Here is a 21,371-nt window from a genome sequence, read left to right as displayed (position 1 = left end):
GAAATTTGAATTTCGTATAGAATGAATCTGCATTCGAATAGAAAAGATTAGAAGAAAATTGAAAAGAATAGCATAGAAAAACAATTGAACCGCATAGGAAAAAAAAAAATGTATATATATATATATATATATATATATATATATATATATATATATATATATATATATATATATAGTTTTTTCGATGCGGTTCTATTCATTCTATAACATTGGAAGATGTTATATATATGGAATAGAAAAGATTAGAATGGAATGTAAAATAATTGAAAAGAATAGCATAAAAAAACAATAGAACAGAAAAAAAATATATATCTATATATCTATCTATATCTATATATCTATATCTATATATAGAAAATAATAGAATAGAAAAACAATAGAACAGAATAGAATAACATATAATATATGTGTCAGGTCACCTGCGGTAAGGTAACAGATGCACACTGTTGGGGTCAGGAGTGCACCGTTAAGGTAGTGGAACCTACGGCTGACTGCTGCGGAGGGAACACTGGAGCACTAACAGGGTTGCCACAGGGAGCTAGAGCCTAAGATTCCCCAGGGCGCAGAGTATAAGATCCAGCAGGTGTTCACCAGAGCCTCTAGTGGTGAGGATGAACTGGATCCAGGTCGTGGCCCCCAGCTTACACTCACAGTAGGCTATAGAGGATAGAGGGGAAGCAGCAGCTCAGGATACAAGAGATAGTGAGGGGATAAGCCAAAGGTCGGGGCGACTAGCAGACAAGATAAACAAAGGACACACCAAAGGTCAGGGCGACTAACAGACAAGGATAAACAAAGGACACACCAAAAGGTCAAAGTCACAAGCAGACGGGGATAGTCGAGAACAAGCCAAGATTGGTAAACCAGAGACAGACATAGCACACAGAAAGCAGGAACTCAAACACACAATAGCTTAACAAACACTGTTGATCAGCACGACTGGCTTGCAGTGCACAGGTTAATATAGAGTTCCCTGACAGGGCCTGAGGTGGAGTCATGCTAGAGGAGAGATTACTTAAGCAGCTAGGTGAGAGTGGCAGGCCTCTAAGGTGAACACATGGAGGAGGTAAGCTGACAGACAAACATTACTGCATATCCATGACAATATGTTTTTCTAGTTTATTCTTTTCTATTCTAATCTTCTGTATTCAAATTCAAATTCATTCTATATGAAATTTTGGAAGATGTTAGAAAATATTAGGGCTGTTACTGATTACAATTTTTGTGTTCGATTAATCGATTTTTTTTAATCAATTAATTATAACGCACATAAATTTTTTTGGATCACCACCATATATATTCCCCACTGTAATATCCACAGACATCTCCCCCACTGTAATATCCACAGACATCTTCCCCACTGTAATATCCACAGACATCTCCCCCACTGTAATATCCACAATTTCCCCCACTGTAATATCCACAGACATCTCCCCACTGTAATATCCACAGACATCTCCCCCACTGTAATATCCACAGACATCTTCCCCACTGTAATATCCACAGACATCTCCCCCACTGTAATATCCACAGACATCTCCCCCACTGTAATATCCACAGACACCTCCCCCACTGTAATATCCAGAATCTCCCCCACTGTAATATCCACAGACATCTCCCCACCGTAATCCACAGACATCTCCCAACTGTAATCCACAGACATATTCCCACTGTAATATGGTCCACATCTCCCCCACTGTATAGGGACATTAGTGCTTGCTTAGTCTTAACAGAGAAGCAGACCAAACACTAGCAGTTGAGGCCGGGTGATGACCTCAGCGCGCCGCTTTAGGCTCAGCTAGGCCGCCGCCGGGTGGAGCAAAATAGCCGCCGCTCCTGGAGCTAGGCCGAAGCCGCAGCCTTTCCTATGGCCAAGGCAGTAGGAGCTCCGCGGATCATGTGGTGTGCCGATCCGCATATGGTGACCCGTTCGGGTCACGGATCATTTACGATCCGTTGCACAACTAGTACCGATCAAAAGAATTTTGATCGATCAAAAAAATTAATGAGTAATCGAGGAATTAATCTTTAATTTCCACAGCCCTAGAAAATATATATATTATATTTATTCTAACATCTTCCAAAATTCGAATTTCATATAGAATGAATTTGGATAGAAAAGATTAGAATAGAATAATAATAGAAAAACAATGGAACAGAACAGAAAAAATATATAAAATATATATAAAACCATCTTCTGAAATTGGAATTTTGTATACAATGAATTTGAATAAAAAAAGATTAGAATAGAGTAGAAAAGAATAAACTAGAAAAACAATAGAACAGAATAGAATAAAATATAATATAATAATCTTTTCTATTCAAATTCATTCTATACGAAATTTGAATTTCGGAAAATGGTTATATATATCATTTTTTTTAATTAGGTTTAGGGATAACCCTAATATTTATATATGTAACCATTTTCCGAAATTCTAATTTCGTATAGAATGATTTTGAATTAGAAAAGATCAGAATAGAATAGAAAATATTAAAAAAGAATAAAACTAGAAAAAAAACAATAGAACCGTGTAGAATGAAATATAATATAAGTTTTTCTAGTTTATTATTTTCTATTCTAATATCTTTTGTATTCAAATTTGAATTCATTCTATACGAAATATATACACACACACACATATATATATATATATATATATATATATATATATATATATATATATATATATATATATATATATATATATATATATATATATATATTACATATTTTTTTCTGTTCTGTTTTATTGTTTTTGTATGCTATTCTTTTCTATTCTAATCTTTTTTATTCAAATTCGATTTCATTCTATACGAAAATTCTTATTATTAAGCCCCATGCCGTTTTTCTTTTTCACTTTTTTCTATTGCCAGCAATGTTTTTTTTTTACATTCAGCTGTCAGCGGGAAAGCCCACTAACAGCTGCTTTTGCAAAAAGGAAAAAGCCTATTTTAGTGTGCATATATCGCGTGGTGATAGCGCGAATGCACTTGTATAAAGTGTGCCAACGCCCCGATATATCGAGAATTTGGATGAAGAACTATTAATTGGGCTTTAAGGGCACATAGTACAATTTGGTATAGAAAACTAGAAATTTATTGAATATGAAATATCATAAAATCAAACAGACGTAAAAAACAAATTTAGGTCAGTGATTAATACCACAAGGGTGGTGACAACGATATACAATCTTATTATATACAAGCTTATCTAACAAGCACAGTTACAAGTATAATGTAAAGTTGTGTATCCCATGTGGTATTTCCGGAGGTTTGATGGAGGCCTTGCTCTACATGTTACGCGCGTTAGCGCTTCCTCAGGAGCATAAGATATTGCATCTATTAAGACATATATACAGGGAAACAGTTAAGTTCACAAGTATGCATACATTGTTGTAAAAAATACATAAAAATTAATTAACAAGCATAACAAATTATATAGAGAAAAACAATATATAGACACACAAAAATGTAAAATATTTGCATTTGCCAATGCCGGTGCGGTAGAGCAGAGGGGTAGCGTGTCACCAAGACCCATCGAGATAGATAGACGGAAAAGGCATCACAGGAGTTGGACGCCAAGAGAGAAAAGAATAAAGTGAAAAGGAAAAAAGAAGAGAGAAGGAAAATGAGAGAAAGAAAAAATGAGGGAGGGGGGGAGGGGGGGGGACATGAAAGGGATGGAGAAAAAGAAGGACGAAAGAAAGGAAACAAAGGGGGGGGGGGGGGGAAGAGTGTGAGGGGGTGAAGATGAGGGAAGGGGGAAGAGGGGGGGAAAAAAGAGGGAGTGCAGAAATGAGGAATAAAGGAATAAAGGGGGAGGGAACTGGGAAAAAAAGGGGGGGGGGGAAAAGGGGGGGGGAAAAAACGGGGGGGGGAACGGGGTAGGGAGGTGAGAAGGAAAGGGGAAAGGGAAATAATTAAGATTGGTATATAAAAGACATGAATAACTTACAAAGTAAGTCGCATTGGGGGTAAACAAGCGACAGTGGTGTCCTAACCCCACAGTGGCTGAGCGGACAGAGTCTGTCAAACCAGCCTAACGTGGGGATAATATCTGTAGACAATATGGAGTTAAATTTTTTGAGTTAGACAGGTATTAGTATGGTACTTTCATATGACAAAAATGAGAGGGGGGGGGGGGGGGAGGGAAGAGGGGGGGATTTTTTGAGGGGGAATTTGTATTGTTTGATCTAATGTATCTGTATGTTTACTCACCAAAAAACACATAAAGAAATATAAAAGAGGGTGATCAAGCAGTCAGGTGCTGGTAAGCACTTAAAATCGGATATGGGGATCTGCACGTGCGGTATTTGAGTGCTCAATGTACTAGGCTAAATAGGGTAGATGAAGACATCCAATAAGGCAGTCTTTGGATCCTAGGTAAAAGTGCCAGAGGATATTATATGATGCTGCCAAAACAGAATCCTAAAATTAGAACAAATATATGAAAGAATAAGTCTACAATATAAATGACAAAAGTCATTGATGGCATTTAAGGCCCTATATTGAGACCCATATAATAGAGTGATAATCTGTATACCTGTAGCCTAGACCGCACCCAAATCCACGTGTGTCCCCAGTAATACGATGACGCTGATACATCTATATGTTACAATTTGGCAGATTTATAGTACCCTACCTGATTATCAGAAGCTGTGTCAGCTGGAACAGCGAAGTCCGTCGCGTCGGTGATGACGTCATATCCGAACGTCCATCACGTGACCCGGCGTCGGACGCAATGTAGTGAGAGGTGATTGGATATAGGGGGCGGGCATAGCAGGGACAGCGCCCAATAGGGGAGCTAGGAGAGCGAAGCAGAGGCACAATGTGGTGCCATACACAGTGCAGACAACGCTGTATCACATGATCGTCCCCCACGTGGGCTGCGATGACATTCTTGAGCAGCGTCACGCATAATACACTGTTGGGTCGGCATGAAGACCGCCCAATAGGGCGGATACATCACCTGTGCTGGCCAATGGAAAAACTTGACAGGGAAAGGGGAGGGGGAGTAAGGAGGGCAAGGGATAGATGACAGTTCACGGCGGCTCAGTAGATCCATATGGAAGTTATTAGAGGAAGGGGGAGAAAAAGGGAAAGAAAAAAGAAAAAGAGACAGTGACAGCAGATTTAGTAAAGTGGTCATAACTCAGATAGGAAATGGGGTTATAAGGAACCATATCGCAGCCCAGTGCTGCACCGCACCAACATGACAGATACTTTACCACAGATGAACAGAGCACATCGCCCCTGGTTACCAGGGATGGTGCGCTGAATAAAGAATTGGAATCTTCATCTAAATCGAAAAAGATTAAGGAAGAGTTAAAACGTTTCTCATACTTCAAAACTAAAAAATGATTTTATTAAGTTTCTATATAATATAATATGCAGTTTGTTCTTTTGCCAGAATTGAATATTCATTAGCTATTTACCATGATGTATCCTGTATTGAGGATATATGTTTGTATGAACATGTATATATTGTTTGTTATCAGGTTGGGGCTAATCGCAATTCACAATCATATGAATTCATTACTGTAAATCAAAATTAGCCAACAAAGGGTAGGAGGCAAAGAGCTCCCAACTTGAGTTCCGTAGAGGTGGTTGGAGGAGTAGGATTGGGACAGATTGTTCATATACAAATACAATATGTTTGGAAGCCGGGAAATATCCGACCCGGCCATGAATTTGAGTCCTATGCCAAACAGAAAAAAACCGGTGAAAGATTGATTGATTAAATCAAATTGGTTAAAATTCAAAAAGGTGCATACCAAAAAAGCCCATTATGCCTTGTATAAGGCTTAATGTATAGCTGAAACACATAAAAGTGATTGACGCAACTAAATAGATAAGATGGTCATATCAATGATGACCAAAAATTAATAAGGAGAAAATAATAATTTTTTCATTATGGTGAGTGTATTAGTTACAAAATTAGGAAGATACTCATTTGTCACCTGGAGTAGTGAGTATCTATAGTGATATGATAATATTAATAAGTAGTGACATAGACACGGACTCGGGTATCAATGGCTAGAAAGTAGCAGGGCAAACCGAAGAAAAGAGAAAGGGAGAAGAACAAAAGGAGGGGAAAAGGGGGGGGAAAAGGAGTGTTGAAGGGAAAAGGAGCAGGGAATGTTTTTCCCTGGGGGGGAAAAAAGGGGGGGGGGGGGTTGCCCAGACAAAACTACAGGAAGGGTTTATATGATTGTGTTTCGTTCAATCCAGGGGGTTGAGTGGCATTGAGCCTCTCAACCCAGATTGTCTCCCTTTGAAGAACAAATCTATCCCATTCACCTCCTCTTGGGTTTTGGGGAATGACTGCCAGGGCGGTAAACTTGATACAGGATGTATCGAAACGATGGTATAGGTCAAGGTGTCTACTAACAGGGGTCAGCATTTTACCATTCCCTGAATAGTATACATGGTCGTTGATCCTTTGGCGAAATTGCCTAACTGTCTTCCCCACATAAAATACCCCACACTTACATGTCATCAAGTATACTAAGCCCTGTGTGCGGCAATTAGCAGAGAATTTGGGTGTAAAGCTTTCACCATTCGGGAGTTTGATAATTTTACACGGTGCTATCCATTTACAAAAGGAGCAAGCACCACAGCGAGAGGTCCCCAAAGGGGGAGGTAGGAGGTCTATAGTTGGTCTGGTATAATAGCTCTTGACTAGTTTGTCCCGGAGAGACGAAGCTCGTCTGAATATTATCTGTGGGTGGAGACCCACATATTTCATTAAGGTGACATCCTCTCGTAGCAGGTGCCAATGAGTTTCTAGAATAGATTTAATATTCTCATGTTGGGAACAGAATTTAGTGATAAGTTTCACTGTGGTGTTGGGTGCTTTAGTTTTGTTTGAAAATAACAGGTCATTTCTGGTTTGATTATTTGCTTTGTTATACGCTTGACACAGCAATTTCTTGCTATAGCCTCGGGCCAGTAAACGAGTCTGGAGTAATTTAGATTGGATTTGAAAGTCTGATGGCAAGGTGCAATTACGTCTTAAGCGGATATATTGTGCATAAGGTATGCTACGAATTAGAGCTGGAGAATGTGAACTGGATGCATGTAGCAATGTGTTCCCCGCAGTTTTTTTGCGGTATAAATCAGCCGCTAGGGAGTCATCCTCATTTCGAAATACAGTTACATCAAGGAAATTGGTTTTCTTGTTATTGCATTCAAAGGTAAATTTTAAGTTGAAAGTATTTGAGTTCAGCCTTAGGACAAATTCGTCCAACCTTTCTCTTGTGTCTGTCCATACAAAAAAGACGTCATCAATATATCGCATCCAACAAAGGGTGCGATCGGTGTATTGTGACATGCTGTCGTTAGAGAAAAGCTCCCTCTCCCACCCCCCCAGATACAAGTTCGCGTAGGCCGGGGCACAGCAGGTGCCCATAGCCACGCCTTGTATCTGGAGGTAGTGGGAGAGGTTGAAGCTGAACCAGTTATGAGTGAGGATGAATCCCAGCAGGTGAATAATGAATTCATTGTAGGGCCAATGGTGATGGTCTTCTTCCATCAGAAATTTACGTGCCATCCCAACTCCCCCCTCATGAGGGATGCTGGAGTAAAGTGCCTCCACATCCAAAGTCACGAGGAGGGAGTTGGGAGGGATCACCATGCCATCGATTTGCCTAAGGAAGGCCAAGGTGTCTTTAGTATAGGAGGGCAATGCCAACACATGAGGCATTAGTACCGAGTCGACAAGTCGGCTTGCGTTTTCCGTAAGGCAGCCGATTCCCGAAACAATCAGCTGCTGACTAAACAGTTGTTAAGGGCGCAGAGGCTGACTTTCTGGCCCCGCTCCTTAACAACAGCTATTCACCGTGTCCTGATTGGGGGCACCCAGCAGGCAAACATCCTGCCGAGAGCTCTGTAAATTTGGGTGTTCGCTGAACAAGCGACTGTTCGCCCAACTATATACTATGAATATTCCCCTAAAAGGGCCACGAAGCATTAAATCATATTATACAAGGAAACCATCTGCTATAATAACAACGTGCTGCATGCATAAGTTTACAAATACCAAAATATATCCTGCATCAATCCCCCCCAGAGGGTGGCCCCAATGTAAACCCCTAAATACACTAAATAAAGTCAAAGCAAAGAAAAAAAGAAATAAAGAAAGGAGGATTATAAATAAACCTTTGGTAAACTAAAAAGATGGAATAAAGATCCCAAAAATCCAAAGGGTAGCCTCCATATATGTGGTTCTGCCTTCCAAAGTCACATGTAGTGTTCCCCAAGTACAGTACCTAATGGAGCCCCTGCTGAGTGCATTGTGACTGGGTGGCTTTTTATTTACAAAATGGGGTCAAATTTGGTGCCCCCACGTCATACTGCACATGCACTCGATGAAGTCATCATGCACAGCAACATCATAAAACGTTGTGGTAGTCTTGGTAATCCTATCCTACTGTATTGTTGCTTCCTAAGGGTTAAATAACCTTACCTAGGAACTTTTGAAAGCCTGATTCCCTGATAGGGAACCTTAAAGCATGCAGCATCAAACCATAGGTTCTAGCAGTATAAATGCACAGGAGAAAAAAGTGAGTAACCCAGAGTGTCTCTCAGGCAACAGCTTGTAAAAGGTTGTCCTTAATTACGACACTCAGAACTTTGAGCAGTGATGCTCAGCCTGACACCCTGCTTTCAAGGTATGTACCTGCACTAATGCAGTAATCCTGCACTAATACTCGGTTTCATTGTCCGAAGGAACAGAGAGCATTACACACCAAGCAGACCAGAACAGAGTGATGCAATTAGACCAGTCATCCTGGAGTGTGGTATGGCTTCTCCGACCAACTAATTTAGTCCGTATATTCACCGACTTCCTCAAGGCAATACTTCATGTATTTCCTCGTACTTTTTTGACCTTACTGTGCATTGAAAAAGTATTCACACCCCTTGAAATTTTCCACATTTTGTCATGTAACAACCAAAAACGTAAATTTATTTTATTGGGATTTTATGTGATAGACCAACACATAGTGGCACATAATTGATAAATCGTTTTCAAAATCTTGTACAAATAAATATCAGAAAAGTGTGACGTGCATTTGTATTCAGCCCCCTTTACTCTGATACCCCTAACTAAGATCTAGTGGAACCAATTGCCTTCAGAAGTCACCTAATTAATAAATACAGTCCACCTATGTGTAATTTAACCTAAGTTTAACCTCTTTTTAAATACAGCTGTTCTGTGAAGCCCTCGGAGGTTTTTTAGAGAATCATAGTGAACAAACAGCATTATGAAGAACAAGGAACACACCAGACAGGTCAAGGATAAAGTTGTGGATAAGTTTAAAGCAGGGTTAGGTTATGAAAACATATTCCAAGCTTTGAACATCTCACGGAGCAATGTTCAATCCATCATCCAAAACTGCAAACCTACCAAGACATGGCCATCCACTTAAACTGACAGGCCTTGGCAAGGGGAGCATTAATCAGAGAAGCAGCCAAGAAGCCGATGGTAACTCAGAAAGGGGCTGCAGAGATGTACAGCTCAGGTGAGAGAATCTGTCCACAGGACAACTAATAGTCATGCACACAAATCTGGCCTTTATGGAAGAGTGGCAAGAAGAAAGCTATTGTTGAAACAAAGCCATAAGAAGTCAGTTTGCGAGAAGCCATTTGAGGGACACCGCAAACATGTGGAAGAAGGTGCTCTGGTCAGATGAGACCAAAACTGGAAATTTTGGCCTAAAAGCAATATGTATGTGTGGTGGAAAATTAACACTGCATATCACCCTATACACACCATCCCCACCGTGTGGTGGTGGCAACATCATGTTGTGGGGATGCTTTTCTTCAGCAGGGACAGGGAAGCTGGACCAGCTTAGCTGGTCAGAGTTGATGAGAAGATGGATGGAGCAAAATACAGGGCAATCTTAGAAGAAACCTTGTTAGAGCCTGCAAAAGATTTAAGACTGGGGCGGAGGTTTACCTTCCAGCAGGACAACGACCCTAAACATACAGCCAGAGTTACAATGGAATGGCTTGGATAAAAGCATATTCATGTGTTAGAATTTGCCCAGTCAAAGACCAGTCCTAAATCCAATTGAGGTTCTGTGGCAAGAATTAAAAATTGCTGTTCACAGACGTTCTCCATTCAATCTGACAGAGCTTGAGCTATTTTTGCAAAGAAGAATGGGGAAAAATGTCACTCTCCTAGATGTGCAAAGCTGGTAGAGACATCCCCAAAAGGACTTGCAGCTGTAATTGCAGCAAAAGGTAGTTCTACAAAGTATTGACTCAGGGGGCTGAATACAAATGCATGCCACACTTTTCAGATATGGTTTTGTAAAAAGATTTGAAAACCATTGATAATTTTCCTTCCACTTCACAATTATGTGCCACTTTCTGTTGGTCTATCACATAAAATACATTAGGTTTTTGATTGTAACATAACAAAATGTCAAATTTCAAGGGGTATGAATACTTTTTCAAGGCACTGTATATGGTGCAAAGGGACCATTTCCTTCTTAAAGATGTGTAATGTATGAGCATGGCGATGTTTAGTGGATTTATACTAATCGTTCATTGAAGCCCACTGACAACAATGCTAGGGGATGTTTATTAAATCTCACTTGTAGCAATGCTGGGGGTGGGTAGGTGGGGAGACTATTACAATTCCACTGTGACCAATAATGAGGGGATGTTTACTTACGCCACCAACAAATGTACCATGCACTACTGCAGTGCAATTCCAAAAGTATTGCATGCACTACTTTTTGTGCAGTGCGATTTCAGCCCATTCAAAATGAATGGACTGAAATCACACTGCACAGAACTGCAACTGTTCCTGTGGGATTCACATACAGTTCCTAGTGTGAATGGACCCTTAATAAATTTCATTATTCAGGCTCAGATACAGTGTTAGCTCCCAGTCTATATTCTGTGTCATTAAATATTTCATATGCAGTCTGTAACTGTCACTTGTGGCTCAGTAAATTAAGAAGAAAAAAATTAAAACCAACCCTCCCCACCACACCCATAGTCCCTGCTGTACTTACCTCCTTGGATGCTGGGCTGTCAGCGCCCATCAAATGCAGCCTACCAGCGCCCATCTCTACAGCACCCTTAAAATGCAATTTTACCAGTGCCCATCAAATGCAGCATCACCAGCGTCCATCAAATGTAGCCTACCAGCATCTATCAAATGTAGCCTACCAGCACCCATCAAATGCAGCCTACCAGCACCCATCAAATGCAGCCTACCATCGCCCATCAATGAATATTTGCTTGCTTCCATTCATTCGGGAGCCAGAACACAGACACAGTCTGCCTGCTGACGCTGTGACGTAGTTGCTTGCTGCAGAGAGAAGAAAGTAGGAACACCAGTGGCCGGGCGCCCTAGGCAGCAGTGCGCCCTAGGCAGCAGTGCGCCCTAGGCGGCTTCCTAGTTTGCCTAGTAGTAGCACCGGCCCTGTCTTTATGCAGCATTTCCAGGAAAGACCAGAGTGATTCTGATTTCTCCGTGCCCGAACAGTGAACCACTCTGGTCCATTCCAGAAGAGGGAGAAGATTGAGGATTTCAAATCCCTAGACTGCTGGACTGGCTGTGTGCACACTCTGTATCCCTGGAGGCAAGTACAGCGGGGACCAGGGAAATGGGGAGGGTGTATGGTGATTCTAACCAGAGCAATTTTTACATTTCAGATGTAGGTCTATTCATTTGTGTAACATATATTACTTTTTGGTACAAACAAGGCTTTATTTTATTTTCTATGCAATCTATAGGCAAAAGAGGTAACAAAGTGTTTTTTTTCTAATTATTAGTGTTAATTTGTCCTGTGTTTGTTAAAATGCACGTGAAAGCTAATTAAAAACAAAACACGTTTTGTAATCAGTTTTTTAATACATCACTATAAAACTTAGCAACAAAAATTTAAAATATTACTGGTAAAAAAATATTGGCAGCAAAAACATGGTGAAGGGGAGGAATATATATATTGTCCTAAACTAATGAAGACATTTTTATTTATTTTTTAAATTGGGAGAATTAACTAAAGTTTTACAAGGAGGGAAATAGGAACCCAGTTCCAATTCACAATGTACCAAAATAATATTGCTAAAACAATTATTTACACTGCAGTCAATGCTCTGATAGTGTCAATTGACACAATAAGCAGGAAAGGTAGGGCCTAACACATGCACCCAAAGTATTTAGATGATTTTTTTTTTTGGGTGTGCGTGGCATGCCCAAAGTCCAAGACTGGATAAGGAGTACTTTGGGGATACAAGGGTAGCACTATCCCCACACGATCCACTTGGTATAATGAGCATCCCACTGACTTATTTATTTATTTATTAAAATGCTTGTAAAACAACAGCGCAGTCTTACAGACGTGCCTCGATGCACTGGCGGGATAAAAACAGAACAGAAAAGGGGCAGAAACTACATCAAACAAGTAACAATAAAACAATAACAATCAGCGAACACATCTGGTTATAGACTGAAGGCAGTTCACACCTACATAGTTACATAGTTAGTCAGGTTGAAAAAAGACACAAGTCCATCAAGTTCAACCATAATGCTGCGTACACATTGTCGTTTTTTGTGATGAAATAAAACAACGTTTTTAAAAAAGGCCTTTAAAATGATCGTGTGTGGGCTTCACATCGTTTTTTGTCTTCTAAAAAAATTTTTGTCTTTCAAAATGTCGTTTTTTGTGTCATAAAAAATTATCGTGTGAGGGCTAAAACAAAGTTTTAAACAACGTTTTAAACCTGCGCATGCTCAGAAGCAAGTTATGAGACGGGAGCTTAAATTGGAACAGAGTGCCGTCGTACGTGTTGTACGTAACCACGCTTTGATAGAGCATTTTCAGAAAACGATGGTGTGTGGGCAAAGTCGTTTTTTATGATAAAGTTAGAAAAACGTTGTTTTTTTTCATGATGAAAAACTTTGTTTTATTTCATCACAAAAAACGACGTGTGTACGCGGCATTAGAAATAAAATATTAATAATATCATATCAACAGTTGATCCAGAGGAAGGCAAAAAAAAAAAAAACAGCAAAGCATGATAAAATTTGCTACATCAGGGGAAAAAATTCCTTCCTGATCCCCTGAGAGGCAATCGGATATTCCCCGGATCAACTTTACCTATAAATGTCAGTACCAGTTATATTATGTACATTTAGGAAAGTATCCATGCCTTTCTTAAAGTACTGAGCTGGCCAGAACCACCTCTGCAGGGAGTCTATTCCACATTTTCACAGCTCTTACTGTGAAGAAACCTTTCCGTATTTGGAGGTGAAATCTCTTTTCCTCTAGATGTAAAGAGTGCCCCCTTGATCTCAGTGTTGACCGTAAACCTGTGTTACTTAATGCGTTAGTATATTACCACTCTATAATAGTTCACAGGCAACTGATAATAGGTAAAGTAAGTATTTTATAGCAAAGTAGAATAAACCCAATACATATAACAATAAACGGGTCAATAAATACGTTAAGTTAACTGATGGAATATTAGCCTCAAAAATGGCCATTGACTTACACCGCAATAGGGCTTTAACCTTATTCATATTTTAGTGCAACACAATTTAACAAATGTCTACATGTGCTGCTTTTTAATATTTTCTACTGTATTTATTTCACAGGTTTGCCAGAACTGGATCAAATATTGACTGTGCTTTTAACAACGGAAATGTTTGTGGGAGGCTGTATAGCATTTTTCCTAGACAATACCATACCAGGTACAGTAGCAGCACTCATAATAAAATGAAGTCAAGCATTTTAAGCTACAGCCTTGGAAACTTTAAAAAAAGAGGAGTATGTAAACTAGTGGCACTAGCCTTATATAAATATGCTTAAATAATGATAACCAGCTGCTAACACAACAACAATCTATTATCAACACAAAGGAAACTTGGAAATTTGATACTCATACACTTCAAAGATTATTCTTTTAAAAAGAGAGGCAAAGAACAATGTAATAACACAATGCTACAAATAGTAAGGTCTCGTTTTCAGTTGATCACATATACAGTGCCATGAAAAAGTATTCATACCCCTTTTTGTCGTGTTACAACCAAAAACCTAAATTTATTTATTGGGATTTCATGCTATAGTGGCATATAATTGTGAAGTGGAAGGAAAATGATCAATTGTTTTCAAATGTGTATACAAAAAAAATCTGAAAAGTGTGGTGTGCATTTGTAAAGGGGGTTGAATACAAAAACATGTCACATTTTTCTGATATTTATTTGTGAAAGATTTTGAAAACCACTTCACAATTATGTGCCACTATGTATTGGTCTATCACATAAAATCCCAATAAAATACATTTACGTTTTTGGTTGTAACATGACAAAATGTGGAACATTTCAAGGGGACAGACAAAAAAGGAGGTAAAGAAAAGGAGGAGACAGCAAAAGACAGAAAATAAAGAATAAATGGGGAGAGCATTATGGATGGAAGGAGAGCTGAAGAAGTGGGAATATGTAATTAGCATATTGGTTCTGACTATTTTATATGGACAAAAAGGCCATGCCTACTGTGACAGAGTACATAATTCCAGGTATGTCAGTGTGAGATTGGAAAGGTCAGCTTTCCCTGTCTTAGAAAGGGTTAAGCCTGGCCCAACAGATAAACCTCCTCTCTCTCCCTATTAATTAGCCTGCACCTGATAGAGTCTAGGGAGAGGGAGAGCTCAGTGTGAGATCCAGGCTGTGCTGGATGAGCAGACTGAAGTATGTCTGTGTATCTGAGGAACAAGGTCTGTCAGAACTTATTGTTTATATTGAAACTATTATTTTTGTTTGTTTATACTGGAGGCCGGAATAGCCGCTCCAGTAACCCGTAGTGAGGGACACTACTGTTTAGTTAGCCTCCTAAGCTGGAGTAGGCCTTTTTGTTTGTATTATTATTTTGATGCAATAAAGACATATTTATTGCTATTTTGGTGACTTTGCTGCGCTGCATGTTTCACTATCTCTACTAACCCAAGCGACTTTGCCACAAGTGGTGGCAGCAGTGGGATGTTCGCTGTTGTACCGGTCACTTTACAGTTACAGTGGCCTTAAAGGTACAGGACCCAGAAATGGAAGATATTGTAAAAGCCCTGTTACAAGCTACCTCTGTGCAGCAAGAGACCAATAGACAGGCCGCTGCCTTAGCTGCAGCGCAACAAGAGACTAATAGACAGGTCGCTGCAGTGCAACAAGAGACTAATAGACAGGCCGCTGCCTTAGCTGCAGTGCAACAAGAGACTAATAGACAGGTCGCTGCAGCGCAACAAGAAACTAATAGACAGGTTGCTGCAGTGCATCAAGAAACTAATAGACAGGTAGCTGCAGCAGCTGCAGTACAGCAGGAGACCAACAGGCTCCTGACTTTGCAGATTGAAGCTTTGACTAAAGCACAACAGTCAGACCATGCTGTTCTCAAAGCAACCCTGGATAAGATGACTACCCAAGGGTCTACTAACCCTCCAGCAGGGGGGGTAAGCCAAATTCGTGCAAGCAGCTGTATGCAGAAAATGACCCCGGATGATGATGTGGAGACTTACCTACTGGCGTTTGAACGGACCGCCACCCGAGAAGGCTGGCCCCCAGGACAGTGGGCTGGAATCATTGCACCCTTCCTCCTGGGAGAAGCACAGAAAGCCTATTTTGATCTGGATGAGGTGGCTGCTGCAGACTATCTCAAACTGAAAGGAGAGATCCTGGCTCGCTTAGGGGTAACTTCTACAGTGAGGGCCCAGCGTTTCTACAACTGGAGGTTCAAAGAAGGAAAAGCGCCAAGATCCCAGATGTTTGACTTAATTCATCTGGCTCGGAAGTGGCTCAAACCAGAGACTCAAACCCCTGCACAGATTATAGAAGCGCTTGTACTGGACCGTTACGTGAGAGAGCTTCCAAATGGCCTCCGGGAGTGGGTCACTCATGGAAATCCCCTGGACTGTGATAGTATGGTCACACAAGTAGAGCGGTACCTGTCTACCAAAAATTTGGACCGATCTCTCTCTAGGACGACTGGGAAAACACAGAGAACAGGAGACCGGAGGAGTGGAGTGGAAGCAGACTTCGGATCGGGAGCCCGTTTTTCCAAAACAGACTTTAGAGGTCAAAACCCTGGGAAAGAGGACCACCCTAGGAGTAACTCCATAACTTGTTTTGAGTGTGGCGCCAAAGGACATGTCAGGGCGAGATGCCCCAATCTTTCTGAGCCCATGCAGTGTGGTCTAGGGGAAGATTCCTCTGACTTTTGCGGACTCATTTGTTTAGCAGGCTTGGTAGAAGGGGGACATACCTTCCGAGTACCTGTCCTGCTGGACAAACCAGAGACAGTGGCCCTGGTGGACTCTGGCAGTGCCCTGACTTTGGTAGCCAGTAAATTGGTAAAACCTTGTTGGATACAGAAGCATAGAACCATGGGGGTATTGTGTATTCATGGGTGTACTGTGCGGTATCCTACTGCCAACGTAGAAGTGTTAGTACAGGGCAGTTTGGTAAGGATCGTAGCAGTGGTAGTTCCTCGTCTACCATATCCTTTGATAATAGGAAGGAATTTCCCTAATTTCCATGCTCTGTTACAGTCCCCTGTGATGGGAGAACAAGGGGAACCTGAAGTGGAGCAGAGAAATACAGGTGTCCATGAAGTATTTCCCTTTGCTCATCCTGACTTGTATATCTCTAATCCGAAAAGAGGTAAAACGAGACGGGAACGCAGGGAGAGCAAGCTAAGATTTAATAGGGCTGTCAAGGAAGTCCTGTTGAATCAGCGTGGGGAGCAGTCCAGGAAAGGCGGGCCCCACGACAGACAGAAGATGAGGCAGAGGTTGGTCAACCGGAACCCCCCCCAGAGGCTACCAGTGAAGGGGACGAGGGGGATACAGATGTCCTGGATATTTCGGGTAGTGGCTTTGGCCGGGATCAGGCAGATGATCCCCTGTTGCAGGAAGCCAGGAGTAATGTTGTGGAGGTTAATGGGGTACCAGTGGAAGGGGTAACGGGAAAGGCCTATCCCTATTTTGTCCTTAAAAATGATCTCCTTTACAGAGTGACCTCCGATGAGGGACAAGAGCTTGAACAACTGGTTGTGCCTTCATCATACACCCGGAAAATCCTGGATTACTCTCACTCTCATCTTCTGGGGGGACATTTAGGGGTGGAGAAAACCCAAGAACGGGTGCTCAGGAGGTTCTTTTGGCCTGGGGTATATGAGGGGATTAAAAGATATTGTGCTTCTTGCCCGGAATGCCAGCTGGCATCTCCCAGACCGAAGTTGAGAGCCCCACTCATACCTCTCCCTATAGTTGATGTTCCGTTTGAGAGGATTGGCATGGACCTAGTGGGTCCCTTAGAGAAAACAGCTCGAGGGCACCAGTACATCCTTGTCATCCTCGATTATGCCACCAGATACCCAGAAGCCATTCCACTACGCAAGGCTAATGCTAAAAGTATTGCTAAAGAGCTGGTTCAGATGTTTACACGGGTGGGGATACCCAGGACATTGCTCACGGATCAGGGGACACCGTTTGTCTCCCGTATTATGAAAGAGCTATGTCAGCTATTTAATGTACAGACTCTGAGAACGTCAGTGTATCACCCCCAGACCGATGGGTTGGTAGAAAGGTTTAACCGGACCCTAAAGGGGATGTTGAGAAAAGTCGTTAGCAGGGATGGGAAGGATTGGGACTTGTTACTTCCTTACCTGTTATTTGCAGTTCGAGAGATTCCCCAAAGTTCTACGGGCTTCTCCCCATTTGAGCTTTTATATGGTAGGCATCCCCGGGGTATACTGGATATCCTAAAGGAAACCTGGGAAGAACAGGGGGTAACTGGGACCAATGTCCTCCAGTATGTTGAAGATATGCGGGTGTGTATGGCTCAGATTGCCCCTCTTGTTCGCCAGCATATGGAGCAGGCGCAGAGTAGGCAGAAGTCCTACTATGACCAGAGGGCCCTAGTGAGACAGTTTGAAAGGGGGGACAGAGTAATGGTTCTAGTACCCACCGCAGAAAGCAAACTTCTAGCACAGTGGCAGGGACCCTATGAGGTCCTGGAAAAACTGAGCCCAGTAAATTATAAAATTAGTCAGCCAGGACGCCGCAAGAAGGAGGCCATCTTCCACATAAACCTCCTTAAGCCATGGAGGGCTAGAGAGGACTGCTTGGCCACAGTGGGTGACAACCCACCTGTTCCACAGGCACCTAGTTCTTCAGTGACAATCTCTCCAGAGCTGACACCTGAGCAAGTAGAGGAAGCTAGAGGCCTGGTTGAGAGGAATAGTGATGTCTTCTCCCCTGACCCTGGACAAACCCGAGAAATTACCCATGATATTATTACAGAACCAGGGGTTGTCATAAGGGTGAAATCTTACCGCATTCCGGAGTCCAAGAGGGAAGCTGTAAGGGCTGAAGTCAGGAAAATGCTTGAGCTTGGAGTGATAGAGGAGTCTCACAGCCAGTGGTGCAGCCCCATTGTTCTAGTGCCTAAACCTGATGGGTCCATCAGGTTCTGTAATGACTTCAGGAAGTTAAACGAGGTGTCTAAGTTTGACGCCTACCCCATGCCTAGGGTGGATGAACTGGTAGAGCGATTAGCCAAAGATAGGTTCTTCACCACGTTGGACCTGACAAAGGGTTATTGGCAGATCCCGTTGACAAAGCATGCTCGAGAGAAAACAGCCTTTGCCACTCCTGATGGCCTGTTCCAGTACAGGATTATGCCTTTTGGCCTCCATGGAGCTCCAGCCACTTTCCAAAGGCTAATGGATAAGTTGCTCAGGCCCCATACCGAATATGCAGCCGCATACTTGGATGATGTGATCATTCATAGCCCGGACTGGGAAAGCCATCTGGACAAAGTGCAGGCAGTCTTGGACACTCTTAGAAGAGCGGGGTTGACAGCTAACCCCTCTAAATGTGCCGTGGGTCTAGCTGAGGCTAGATACTTGGGTTACCTGGTTGGCAGGGGACTTGTTAAACCGCAAATGAACAAGATAGGAGCTATACAGAACTGGCCCAGGCCGTTGAGGAAAAAACAAGTCAGAGCCTTTTTGGGGATCGTAGGCTACTATCGGAGGTTTATTCCTCACTTTGCTACAAGGGCTGCCCCGCTCACTGACCTTATTAAAGCCAGAAGTTCAGACACCGTAAAGTGGAACAGCAAGGCTGAGGAAGCCTTTGCTGGTCTTCGGGCAGCGCTTTGTGCCCAACCCGTGCTTGTGGCTCCCGACTTTGGGAAGGAGTTCTTTCTCCAGACTGATGCCTCAGAGGTGGGTTTGGGTGCAGTGTTGTCCCAATATGTGGATGGTGAGGAACACCCTGTCCTATATTTGAGTCGGAAGTTGTTACCCCGAGAACAGCGCTACGCCACAGTCGAAAAAGAGTGTTTGGCGATTAAGTGGGCAGTAGAAACACTCCGCTACTACGTGTTGGGCAGACGGTTTACCCTGGTCACGGACCATGCTCCGTTAAAATGGATGCACACCAACAGGGACAAGAACGCTCGGGTTACGAGGTGGTTTTTGTCCCTACAGCCCTTTTCTTTTGTGGTACGACACAGGGCAGGTCTCCTCCACAGTAACGCAGATGCTCTGTCCCGAGTACATGGGTTTGCAGAGGTGGCCGCTTCCCACACAGGTGTTAAGCTGGGGGGGAGGATATGTGACAGAGTACATAATTCCAGGTATGTCAGTGTGAGATTGGAAAGGTCAGCTTTCCCTGTCTTAGAAAGGGTTAAGCCTGGCCCAACAGATAAACCTCCTCTCTCTCCCTATTAATTAGCCTGCACCTGATAGAGTCTAGGGAGAGGGAGAGCTCAGTGTGAGATCCAGGCTGTGCTGGATGGGCAGACTGAAGTCTGTCTGTGTATCTGAGGAACAAGGTCTGTCAGAACTTATTGTTTATATTGAAACTATTATTTTTGTTTGTTTATACTGGAGGCCGGAATAGCCGCTCCAGTAACCCGTAGTGAGGGACACTACTGTTTAGTTAGCCTCCTAAGCTGGAGTAGGCCTTTTTGTTTGTATTATTATTTTGATGCAATAAAGACATATTTATTGCTATTTTGGTGACTTTGCTGCGCTGCATGTTTCACTATCTCTACTAACCCAAGCGACTTTGCCACACTACTTTAGCAAGGACCTGACCATGTAATCAATGAGGACCTTCTGCTTAGAATTTGCTATGAATATCATTTGGTATTGCTATTACCTTTTGGTTGATCATGTTATTATTTATGCTATATTTTAACATCTTTTAAATTCTGGGTGAGCTATTTTAGTTTGTTCGGTTGGCAGTAAAAATGTATGTGACTAAACTATTTTCTTTATAGAAATGGGATAAGTTTATCAGCATGAACATATTCATCCAGTTTTTTTACTGAACCCGGCCTGGACTGGAACAAAAAATAGGCCCGGGCATTTTAGACTGAGAAGCCAATTTTGTTTTTATTCATAGTTCCTCCCTGGAGGACCGCACCAGATCCGATATGGAAGAAGAAATCAGAATCTGGCTATGCACATCGTGTGACAGGTTCTGTTTTCTGTCTTCCTCCGCCGGGTTTTTACATCATGCTTTATGTTCCGTGGCGAGGCCAAAAGGAGGACTGTTCTGGAGAAACTCAGAGAGTCCTGCTCGGTTGGTGTCACTCCCTAGAGGCCCACATGGCTAGCGGCAGACCGAGAACCAGGAGAGCCAGGTGCCTAATATATGTGATAATATTATTATTGTTATACAGGATTTATATAGCGCAAACACTTTGCGCAGCACTTTACAATGTAGAGGGGAGACAGTACAATTACAATACAGTTCAATACAGAAGGGACAGGAGGACTGTCTTCATAGACAGTCTACATATATCTAGCATAGATATAATCTTTGCTGTTATTATCTGTGGCCCCCACAGAGGATGAAAGCCCCTGATCATCAGCACAGATAACAGCGTTGTTCTTGTGCCAGCATCAAATAGGCTGCTGCTATGATCTGTGGCCTGGACAGGAGAAGACAGCACAATAGAAAGCTGTCTTTAAATAGATGGCCCTTTAGTTGATCTGGAGGAATTTATTATTAGTTTAAATTCCAACCAGAGAGGTATCCAACTTAAGTTCGAGGCCAGTCAGTCAGAGATTCATTATTTAGATCTCAAAATCCAGATAAAAAAACGATCATTTTTCTACCGCCACCTTTTTTAAGGTTATGGATAGGAACTCCTTTATCTCAGTGAGTAGTTGTCATCATAGCTCCTGGCTTAAGGCGGTCACTAAGAGCCAGTATTTGAGACTACGGAGGAACTGTTCTGATCCTTGTGTGTTCTTGGAGCAATCAGAGGTATTGACAAACTGCTTTCTGGAAAAGGGCTATGAGAGTGAGTTCCTTAGGGATACGTTGGAGTCTGTTAA

At 42.1% G+C, this 21,371-nt stretch overlaps 1 protein-coding gene across 1 annotated transcript in view; it reads left to right on the top strand.

Moving 5' to 3' along the window:
• SLC23A1 (solute carrier family 23 member 1) overlaps positions 1 to 21,371 on the top strand; it is a 408,950-nt gene that overhangs the window by 370,436 nt on the left and 17,143 nt on the right. Inside the window, exon 14 of the mRNA XM_040344710.1 lies at positions 13,622 to 13,717. Within this exon, the coding sequence (XP_040200644.1) occupies positions 13,622 to 13,717 (96 nt within the window). The remainder of the gene's footprint in view (positions 1 to 13,621; positions 13,718 to 21,371) is intronic.

The sequence above is a fragment of the Rana temporaria genome, chromosome 3 (assembly GCF_905171775.1).
Source record: "Rana temporaria chromosome 3, aRanTem1.1, whole genome shotgun sequence".
In the NCBI taxonomy this organism is placed as follows: Eukaryota; Metazoa; Chordata; class Amphibia; order Anura; family Ranidae; genus Rana; species Rana temporaria.
Note: the sequence above shows the minus strand (reverse complement) of the source record. Positions and strands in the feature narration are given on the sequence as shown.